At 37.5% G+C, this 12,030-nt stretch overlaps 1 protein-coding gene across 3 annotated transcripts in view; it reads right to left on the bottom strand.

The window, feature by feature from the left end:
- The window catches only part of cep120 (centrosomal protein 120), a 30,972-nt gene continuing 18,942 nt past the window's right edge, over positions 1–12,030 (bottom strand). For all 3 annotated transcript variants that reach the window (XR_014602985.1, XM_084086661.1, XM_084086662.1), the window contains 6 exons: positions 11,900–11,992; positions 11,596–11,757; positions 7,225–7,347; positions 6,946–7,044; positions 2,199–2,344; positions 1–509 (listed from right to left, as the gene is read on the bottom strand). Coding sequence is in view for 2 of the 3 variants with exons in the window: in XM_084086661.1 (XP_083942787.1) it covers positions 305–509; positions 2,199–2,344; positions 6,946–7,044; positions 7,225–7,347; positions 11,596–11,757; positions 11,900–11,992 (828 nt within the window). In the remaining variant the exon portion in view is untranslated. The remainder of the gene's footprint in view (positions 510–2,198; positions 2,345–6,945; positions 7,045–7,224; positions 7,348–11,595; positions 11,758–11,899; positions 11,993–12,030) is intronic.

Raw genomic sequence — 12,030 nt, 5'->3', positions numbered from 1 at the left:
TAGGAAAAAAGACCAGAAAATATTTATTTCATCCGAGATTCACACATCTACAAAACACAAACTATAAATAAAGTCTCATATAAACCCTGATGAAGGTCTGAAGTGTTGATAAACCTGCAGTGATTTGTTAAGAAACAGCGCCACCTGCTGAACATTAAATCACACATTTTGATTAAATCTGTGCAAAACATCATGAAATGTGTTCTAAGAATCAAGTGAAATAGCACGAGCAAACAGACTCGAGATGTCCTCTATCAGTCTTGACTGATGAATATAGTTTATTAATGACCGTAATGTGTGTGTGTCACGTGCTCCTGCCGCTCATGGCCTGCTGGATCTGCCGGTCGAGCTCAGAGATGATGCGGTCGTCGTGTGTGTAGACGCCGGTGCGCAGGAGTGTGTCTCTCTCCTCCAGCAGACGCGTCACGTGCTCGTCCACGCTCACACACACACGCTCGTCTGCGCTCTCGCTCACACACACGCGCGCCGCCTCCTCCTGCTGCTTCAGCCTATCAGTCGATCAATAATACACTCGTGTCAATAACAGTTTAACGGCAGCTATTGAGACAGGCACAGAAATGATGAGACCACTAGAACAATTGATGAAGACAAAACAATTATTATTCATTGACACCAAATTACAGGATTAATCAAGCTGGCTGATATATCGATCTCTCGCCGCTATTAAAGGGATAGTTCACCCAAAAAGGAAAATCAGCCCATGATTTACTCTCCCTCAAGTCATCCTAGGTGTGTATAACACTCTTCAGTCAGACGAACACAATCAGAGTTATATTAAAAAATGTCCTGGCTCTTCCAAGCTTGAAAATGGCAGTGAATGGCTGTTTCTGTTTTGAAGTCCATAAAAGTGCATCTGTCCGTCATAAAAGTGCATCTGTCCGTCATAAAAGTGCATCTGTCCGTCATAAAAGTGCATCTGTCCGTCATAAAAGTGCATCTGTCCGTCATAAAAGTGCATCTGTCCGTCATAAAAGTGCATCTGTCCATCATAAAAGTGCATCTGTCCATCATAAAAGTGCATCTGTCCGTCATAAAAGTGCATCTGTCCGTCATAAAAGTGCATCTGTCCGTCATAAAAGTGCATCTGTCCGTCATAAAAGTGCATCTGTCCATCATAAAAGTGCATCTGTCCGTCATAAAAGTGCATCTGTCCGTCATAAAAGTGCATCTATCCGTCATAAAAGTGCATCTATTCTTCATAAAAGTGCATCTATCCATCATAAAAGTGCATCTATCCATCATAAAAGTGCATCTATCATCATAAAAGTGCATCTATCCATCATAAAAGTGCATCTGTCCATCATAAAAGTGCATCTGTCCGTCATAAAAGTGCATCTATCATCATAAAAGTGCATCTGTCCGTCATAAAAGTGCATCTATCATCATAAAAGTGCATCTGTCCGTCATAAAAGTGCATCTATCCGTCATAAAAGTGCATCTGTCCGTCATAAAAGTGCATCTGTCCATCATAAAGTCCATCTATCCATCATAAAAGTGCATCTATCATCATAAAAGTGCATCTATCCATCATAAAAGTGCATCTGTCCATCATAAAAGTGCATCTGTCCGTCATAAAAGTGCATCTATCATCATAAAAGTGCATCTGTCCGTCATAAAAGTGCATCTATCCATCATAAAAGTGCATCTGTCCATCATAAAAGTGCATCTGTCCGTCATAAAAGTGCATCTATCATCATAAAAGTGCATCTGTCCGTCATAAAAGTGCATCTATCCGTCATAAAAGTGCATCCGTCCATCATAAAAGTATTCTCAAACATTAAAGTGCTCCACAGGCTCCGAGGGGTTAATAAAGGCCTTCTGAAGAGAAGTGATGCGTTTGTGTTAGAAAAATATCCATATTTAAAACTTTATCGACTAAAATACGTTTTTTTTTTTAAATATAACTGTGTTCGTCTGACAGAAGAGTGTCATACACACCTAGGGTGGCTTCAGGGAGAGTAAATCAGGGGCTAATGTTCATTTTTGGGTGAACTATCCCTTTAAAGTGATTTGACACAGAATGAATGTATTGTGAAGTATTTCCATGTGAAACGGCTATTAAATCTCTTCTCTGATGATGTGGGCGGGGCTTTAACCTGTCAAATGTAAATCAGCTGTTTTCTATGTGAATATATAGTAAAGTGTAAGTTATTCCTGGTATTTCTGATGTGCTTCACCTGTTGAGCTGGTTGCGTATGTCCTCCAGCTCGTGCTTCTCGCTCGTGACGGCCTCCTTCTCCTCAGACGCCAGGTATCGAAGCCTCATGTGCTCCAGCTCCTGCTGCTGCTTCTTCAGGCGCGTCATGGCGTTCTCCTGCTCACGCTGAACACACACACACACACACACACACACACACACACACACAACTATCAGCACAACCAACACCATCTTATCACACACATTCACATTGAGATACAGTTTTATAAATGTAAAATAGTCAACAACGGCACGATAACGACAGAAATAATGTAACTGGAAACACTTTCAGAGCGACTTTTTCCAGCAGATGAAGGATAAAAACACTGACAGCCAATCAGCATTTAATCTCCAGCGCTTATAATAATAAACAGAACGATATAATATATGGTGTTATTGCTGCTGCAGAGCGAGTACAGGACTTGAACAAGACATGCGGCTTTACAATATCGCGTACATGAATTAGCCATAGCAGATCTAGACAGGGGGAGGGGGGAGGGGGGAGGGTTTCTGAAAGCTTGAGCTCATTGGCTACTGATACAGCAGGAACCAATCAGCTGTGCCCTATCAGCTTTCGCACCGGGTAGCTCTAGGAACGAGCCTCCAGGGTGTTTCCCAGAGAACTGTTATACATGGAAAGTAGACAATATTAGCGTATGTGTCGTGTGTTGATGTCCAGTGTTGCGGAGCAGAAATACATCATCATGATTCTCTCGGTCCCTCAAAGTTGCGTTGGGTTTCTCCTCAGCGTAAAGATTAAGAGCTCCATCTATCACTGTTTACATGTTCGTAGAGTTAGTTTCTGGAGTAAATATAGGCCATAATCTTTTTAATAATGGCGTGTGCTGGTGTTTCGCGTGCGTTCGGCCAATCAGCGAACACTGACGTCCTCTAGCGCTGGTTTAAGGGGCTTTCAAACCTTTTCATAGTTCCTAGAACTATTGGTGGAAGTTCCCGGTTTTCGGCGTGCGAACCACAGGAACTAGGAACGATTTTAGTTCTAGGAACTCTTTTGGAGGAACTAATTTACTCTTATTTCAGAGTCGGTCTAACCCAGCGCTAGAGGAACTATCCGTGACGTTAGTGTTCGCTGATTATGGCCTATATTTACTCCAGAAACTAACTCTACGAACATGTAAACAGTGATAGATGAGCCTCTTAATCTTTACGCTGAGGAGAAACCCAACGCAACTTTGAGGGACCAAGAGAATCATGATTATGTATTTCTGCTCCGCAACACTGGACATCAACACACACATACGCTAATAACTCTTCATTACTGTCTACTTTCCATGTATAACAGATCTATATAATCATATTAGACAGGACTGTTAGACAGATCGTACACTAATGAACAGGAGAGTGTGAGCACTGTGTTCAGGCGTTCTCAGCGCCGTCAAGTCTCAACAACATGCACGACTTTCGGCACTTCAGAGTTCCTACTGGCACTGCGAACGCAACCAGGAAAACGTTCCTAGGGGAACCATTAGTTCTCTGGGAAACACCCTGGAGGCTCGTTCCTAGAACTATCCGGAGTGAAAGCCCCTCCAGTTCCTCCAAAAGGAGTTCCCAGAACTAGACTCGGCTAAGGCCCAATCGGCCAGCGCCATCTAGAGTTTCATGACAGAACTTACACGACTGTTTTTAACATTCTTGGTGTGAATGGGCCTTAATTCCTAAAATAATAGAGTATTTTTATAGGACTTTTTTTTTTCAGTCAATGGTTTTAATCTCCCGTTTTAATGGGAAACGTGAAATCTGGTCGAACAGTTTTCCAGCAGCGCATCAATATAAAGCGTCTGTGAAAACTCTTGATTTTATTGATGTGTTTGAGGTAATCTCGTTCCATTTGCAGTTTTCCTGATGCGTTACATCATAGTAAAACACTCGCTGCAGCGAGAAGTGCAAACACACACACACACACACACACACACACACTCAGATGAGGCCTTGACTTACAGCCAACACTGCTGAAGGAAAACACACAAAACTATCCTGAAGATCTGAGTCTCCTTCGCTACCCGTGAAGCGTTCCCAGAGTTCTCGTCGAGGTGTGTGTGTGTGTGTGTGTGTGTGTGTGTGTGTGTGTGAGATAAAGGCTGAGGATGGCTTGTGTAAACACGCGTGACCAGTGAATGACCCGTCTCGACACTCGACGTGACTCAAGAGCAGTTTTCTGCAGAGACTCGTCCTGACGGGAAACATTCGGGCCGTTTCTCTGAAGACAGAACTGGACACTCACGTCTGATGAACACATCTCTGTCGTCTCAAAGATCTGGAACACACACTATACCAGGCAAAACTCTGGGGTCGGGAAGATTTGTAATGTTTTTAAAAGAAGTCTCTTCCGCTCACCAAGGCTGCGTTTACTGGATTAAAAATACATTTAAAAAAAATAAAAAAAATAATAATAATAATAATTTGAAATTACTGTTTTCTATGTGAATATACAGTAAAGTGTAATTTATTCCTGTGATCAAAGCTGAATTTTCAGCATCATTACTCCAGTCTTCAGTGTCACATGATCCTTCAGAAATCACTCTAATATGATGATTTGATGCTCAAGAAACATTTATGATTATTATCTGTGTTGAAAACTTTATGAATAGAAAGTACAAAAAAACAGCATTTATTTGCAATTGAATCTTTTGTAACATAAATTTCTTTACTGTAGATTTTGATCAATTTAATTCATTCAAATTCATTCATGATTAATACAAGTATTGATTTCTTTAATTTCTTTCCCCAAAAAAAAAAAAAAAAATTCTTACTGACCCCATATTTTTGGAACGGTAGTGTTTAATGTTACAAAAGCTTTCGATTTCACATAAATACTGTTCTTTTGAACTTTCTATTCATCAAAGAATTCTGAAATAAAAATGTAAATAACGATTTTCAATATTGATAATAATCATAAATGTTTCTTGATCATCAAATCATCATATTAGAGTGATTTCTGAAGGATCATGTGACACTGAAGACTGGAGTAATGATGCTGAAAATTCAGCTTTGATCACAGGAATAAATTACACTTTACTGTATATTCACATAGAAAACAGATGATTTACATTCTAATAATATTTCACTGTTTTACAGTATTTTTAATCAAATAAACGCAGCCTGGGTGAGCAGAAGAAACTCTTTTAAAAACATTAAAACTCTTTTGACTGTTAGTGTTTCTACTACTAAGTTACATGAGAATTATTTAAGTGAAAAACGACGCACTTAAATCTCCCATCGATCTTCCAACAAGCCAACTTGATATTCAGATGTTTAATGTTGAACATAATACAGGCCTGATTTATAGTTCAATATCATATTAAGTTATGGAGGCCTCTGAGCGCCATGAATCATCAGATGTTTTCTTTATATATATCTGGCACTCGAGAAGAAAGCGGAGGGAAAGCGCGGCTCAGACGCTCCAGCTGGTGTGTGTCTGCAACAGTTATTAGCAGGCTGATAACGCTTCTGTTTACACTGTACTGGTCCCGGACTGGGTTCACTGGTGATGTTTCACTGCGGCTCGTGACAGCTCACAGTTTCTCAATGTTTTTTTTCCATGAGAACTGGCGTTCACGTCTGGTTTAGTGCAGTAAACCGGTCCATTATTCTCCTGAGCGCAGCCGAGACCCTGCAGGCTGACTGGATCCAGAGCTCAAACTCAAGGCTATTTTTAGAGCCATTAAGATTTTTTACAACGTGACGTTATTTTCATGACACCGAAGCACATTTACACCAGACTCTCATGACTTTCTCATTAATGGGAAAAACATACATTTAAATGCTAAAGAATTAATGTACTATTACACTCTCTGTTGTACTGGGTTTATGCTGATTTAAATATTTATTTTATTTTATAAGATTTAAAATACATTTATATTTAAATATATATATATATTAAGTATTTTAATATAACTTGAATACAGTAAAATATAAAAAATATATAATATTTTCACTTTTTAAGTATTACTTGAATGTAGTAAATAAATATTTATAATATTTTAAAAATAATTATAAGTATTTTAGTATAACTTGAATACTTTAAAAGTGTTTATATTATATATTTATAATATTTGTAAAATTATTTTTAAGTATTTTTAGTACAACTTTAATGTAGTATTTTATACATTTATATTTTTGAAGTATTTTTAGAATAACTTGCATATAGTAAAAAAGTATATATTTATAATATTTAAAACATATTTTTAAGTATTTTAGTATAACCTGAATGTATTATTTTTTATTATACATTTATAATATTTTGTAAGTATTTTTAGTATAACTTGAATACTTAAAATATAAATGTATAATAAAAAATACTACATTCAAGTTAAAAAATAATTTAAAAGTGTTTATACATTTATAATATTTTTACAATTATTTAAGTATTTTTTAGAATAACTTGAATAGTAAAAAACGTGTATATTTATAATATTTAAAACATATTTTTAAGTATTTTAGTACAACTTAAATACAAAAAAATACAATTGTGAAAATACTGAGAATTACAAACCAGTTAGAAAGTAAAATCATCCAGACGCATTACAGTCATGAGAATCAGAAGTAAACGTCTTTAATTGTCAGGAAAATAATATCACAGTAGTAATAGTAATTTTCCTTATGCAAAATACATATTTTTGGTGTAAGATATTGTCATCAGTTTAATTAGTTTTTTCATAATTATGCACAAAATTACCTCATCATCAGTGTGTGTACAGGTGTGTTACCTGTTTAAACCTGGCCAGCTCCTTCAGGGCTCGTCCCCACTGCTGCTTATAGTGGAGTTTAGATTTAGTTGCCGATTCCAGTTTCCTCTCCAGTTCCACCTTGATAATAAAAACATATGAGTAGGATCGCAAAACAGCCTTTGTATATACACAGTGATCAGTGTGTGTGTGTGTGTGTATTGATCAGTGTGGCGTGTGTGTTGATCAGTGTGGTGTGTGTGTGTGTGTGTGTGTGTGTGTCAGTGTGGTGTGTGTGTGTGTCAGTGTGGCGTCTCTGACCTTCTCGAGGGTCAACAGGTTGATCTCGGACTGCAAACGGACCTCGGGCCGAACGCTCTGCTGATCCCGGAACTGCTGAAACTCCCTCTCCAGATGCTTGTGTTTGTTCTCAGACTCTTGCATCTTTAAGAGTGGAAACAACATGATCAATGAGCAAAAGACAAAAAAGTGCAAAAAAAATCCTGTAAAATCCTTAACCCTGTAAAGCTTTACATATAGTCCAAAAACATTATTTCTTAACCTCAATAAACAAATTAATTGAAAAAAATGTGTATCATATTTAATACATCAAGAAAGGCTTTTATGGCTCATATTGTTTGATATAGTGAGAATATGGAGGAAAAAACATCTCTGTTATGTTCAGAGGAATAATATGCAAAAATATGCAATTGTGTGCAGATGCTGATATTTACATTTATATTCTAATGGCTTGTAATGAAAATCATTGAGATCTTTATAACAGCATAGCAGATACTTGCATAAAATGCATATAAATATCAATATCTGCCAATAATATGTCTTCATAAGATATTTAAATGCTTGATGATCAAAGCTCTGTAGCTTTAAAGTCCCCCTGTGGTGAAAATCCAGCTTTTAATATAGTTTGTGTCTATGTGGTGTTTTTAATACGCTTTAAGACAAACCATGTGTAAATTCATAAGTCGACTCCATTGCTGAGTATTTCCTCCTTAAAACTGCAGTGAACCAAAGACAGTCTCAAAAACACGCTTTGAAATCGCTGGTGTTTCTGACGTCACAAACTACCTTGTAACCAATCAGATCAACGTGTGATCGTCAACCAGTGGATCTCTGAGCTGAGTGAGTGAGTGGAGGCGGGGCTCATTTGCATATTCATAGAACCGCGAATACTAAATGGGGCGAGGGTGTCGAGTTACATTAAGATATTTTAAGACATGAAGAATCTTTTTTCAAGGAAAAAACATTTAAATATGTAATTATGGGTGATCAAAGATGAGTTTTAAGAGATAAAATTAAGCAAAGTTGCTTATTTTTAAGTATTTTTAGTACAACTTTAATGTAGTATTTTATACATTTTTTTAAAAAATTTTTTTGTATTTTTAGAATAACTTGAATATAGTAAAAAGTATATTTATATAATATTTAAAACATATTTTAAGTATTTTAGCATAACCTGAATACAGTAAAAATGTTTGAATTTATTTAGAATATTTAAAAAATATTGAAGTATTTTAGTATAACTTGAATATCTAAAATAATTTTTGTATATATTTTTAATATTTGTACAATTTATTAGGTGTTTTTAGTATAACTTGAATGTATTATTTTTTATTATACATGTATAATATTTATGTATAAGTATTTAATTTAATCTAAAAAATAAATAATCTTCATTTAAGTTGTACTAAAAAATTGAGTTAAAATATCACTAACAATATCAAAGTTATTCTTGCATTTACTTTATTAAATCAGGGCAGATCTGACACAGAAAGACTCGTGAAGCTCGAGCTGAAGGAGGACGTTTGTACAATTACACTAAAAGACTTTTACTGGATAAAAGAGTGTAAAGGATCGATCACTGAGACCTTAGAAATGTGTGTATTAAATATAATACAGGAGCTTTAAAGGGTTCAGTCGTTAAATCTGATGAAATACTCAGACATGATTCACAGGCTCACTTCTCACATTCAGCTCTGAGGTGAAGCAACACCGTTAAACTGAGAGAAGCGCTGAGGGCCGCAGTGTGTGTGTGTGTGTGTGTGTGTAGCACGTCTCCGCCGAGCAGCGCATCCATCAGCTCGCGAGCCGCTACCGCTGAAACACTTCAGGAGTGTTAGACAGCGTCCAGTCCAACTAAAACCTTACAAGCGCTCTCCATTCCCGCTTCTCTCTGACAGGAAGCAGACGCTGCCAGATCTGACACTCCATGTTTGGTGTTCGCAAACGAGGAGATTGTGTCCAGAAAGAGGAGGATTCTGCCTGGATAAACCGGTTAGTGTGTGTCGACGCGGGACAAATGTATGTTTACACGTTCCTGACACCAGAGGGAAGGCGATATATACGCCGGAGCGCTCTCATCTTCTCTTTCGCATGTCAGAAACCCACTTTGCTTGATTTGTTAGCGCTGTGGCGGGCCAGATGTTTTCTGGGAAGAAATGAGACGGCAGGCTGAAGTATTTCAGCAGTGGGCTGTCCGAGAGCCGGAGACGAGAGATGTTCTACTTCACCCTCAGAGTCAATAGGAAACAGACGCTGGATCTCACGACAGAAAACTCAGCTTTGGTCCGGTGATTAATTACATCAGTGATAACGAGAACTCCTGGGAACATTCTACACGTCTGAAACATGCCAATAGCAAACATTCACTATTATCTTATAAAACATTATATATATATATATTTTATATACACACACACACTACCAATCAAAAGTTTTGGATCTGAAAGATTTTTTATGTTTTTAAAAGAAGTTTCTTCTGTTCACCAAGACTGCATTTATTTGATTAATAATGCAAAAAAATAAAAAATTTTTTTATATATATATAGTTAAATATTATGACAATTTAAAATAACCATTTTATATTTTAATATTTTTTAAAGTGTAATTTATTCCTGTGATCAAACCTGAATTTATTTCATTACAAATACAGTAAAAATCACAAAATATTATTAGAGTGTAAATCATCTGTTTTCTATGTGAATATATAGTAAAGTGTAATTTATTCCTGTGATCAAAGCTGTATTTTCAGCATCATTACTCCAGTCTTCAGTGTCACATGATCCTTCAGAAATCACTCTAATATGATGATTTGATGCTCAGGAAACATTTATGATTATTATCAGTGTTGAAAACAGTTATTTACATTTTTATTTCAGGATTAGTTGATGAATAGAACGTTTTTGAGCATCTAATCCGCATATTAGAATGATTTCTGATCACAAGAATGATCACAGGAATAGATTACATTTTAAAATAATAATAAACAGTTATTTTAAATTGTCATAATATTTAACAATATTACAGGTTTTTTTTGTTGTTGTATTTTTAATCAAATAAATGCAGCCTTAGTGAGCAGAAGAGACTTCTTTTAAAAATCCAAATCCGATCCAAAACTTTAAATTAAAGTGCGTCTTAAAAATAAAAAAAAGAAAGAAAAGACAATAGAGAAAAAAAAAACATAATTCAACAAAAACGCTGCAAAATATGATGATGCAACATGAGCAGATCTAAACGTGATGCTGCCATTTTCACATTTGATTTTAATCGTGAAGTCAGAATAGATTTAGTTGTAATTGTGCAGGAGCATTTTGTCACTTTTTCACCTCAAGCCTCCAATATTTTCCGGCCCTTATGGCAACATATGAAAGTGCGTCTTCTAAACCAGATGACATCCAGACTCTGCAATGTTTTCAAGAAACGCCGACACAGATCTCAGATCAGCACAAAACGTTCATATATTATTAGGGATGCATCGATATGAAAAATTAGTCCGATAACCGATAATTCTTTATATTTGAAAGTCGATAACCGATATATCGGCCGATAAATCCAAATCCAAATGTTTATATTATTTTTGAGAGCCTGATTACAAAAACAAAGTCTCACCATTAAAATCCGTGTTCCAAACACACAATCATAATGTTCTCATAATGTAGCCGATATGACACGTTGCACTTCACGGTATTTTCCTTTTTTGAAGTGATTCCAATCATATTTCAAGCAATTCAAAACCATCGTGGTGAACATGGTACTACTGTTATACAGTCACATGACCAGAACAATGAGTCACATGACCAGCACAATATTACCGGCTTTACTTCAGTAACCCAGAGACTCTCAGATGAGGAGCAAATCACGAGTCTGTGTTCAACGAATCGATTCTGATCCTGGTTTTCTTCCCGCCACACATGCAGAATATTTTATGATGCGAAATTATTGTAAACGCAGTCAGTTATGGGTAACCTCATAAAAATATTTCCTTTTCCTTGAATCCCTCCCTTGTCTGGCTTATGCTACGCTAAGCAATGTCTGAAACTGTATTTTGAGCACTTCTTTCCTTCTATTCCTCATTGGTGAGTCGGTTTGGATAAAGGCGTCTGCTAAATGACTAAATGTAAACGTAACAACACGTCATTTCTCAGATATTACGAGACTGACAAACGCCGATCCGGCATGTAAAGTTCAGGATCACACCTCTATATCACTAGATTACCAGTAAACCACTTCACTTAAGACTGGGTGGATTAGCGAGTGTTGACAGCAGTCAGTGATCCAGCAGGCGTGACCTCTTGACCTCACGACCCCAGGGGTCACCAGGCCCCTCCCAGCTCACGCTTCCAGAAGGGCAGAGATCATCTCACAGGTCGTGTCTGGTGTGTTTGCTGCGTTTACCTGCTGTCGCTGCCGGGTCAGCTGATCCTCGAGCTGCCTGACCTTTGACCTCTCCAGCTCCACCTGGTGGTCACAGTCCTCTCGCAGACGCCGGCTGCTGTCCTGAAGCTCTCGCATGCTGAGCTCGTGTTCAGATCGCATCTCGCGCTGGAGTCTCTGTGTCTAAACCAGCACAAGCACAGTCAGACACCGGTCATCTGAAGCTAGCAGGCTAACGTTTAGCAGGACACTGAAGCTCGCGGGCTAACGTTTAGCAGGACACTGAAGCTCGCGGGCTAACGTTTAGCAGGACAGCGCGCCTCACCTCGGCCTCAGCGTGAGCCAGCGCTCGCTCTCTCTTCTCCAGATCAGACAGTGTTCTCTGTAGCTGTTCCTCCAGAAGACTGTACTCCACTTCCTAGGAAACAACAGCTCATAAACCTCAGTGAGACGAAA

Source organism: Abramis brama (genome assembly GCF_963993115.1).
Source record: "Abramis brama genome assembly, chromosome: 16".
Classification (NCBI taxonomy): domain Eukaryota; kingdom Metazoa; phylum Chordata; class Actinopteri; order Cypriniformes; family Leuciscidae; genus Abramis; species Abramis brama.
This window is presented reverse-complemented; position numbering and strand designations above follow the sequence as displayed.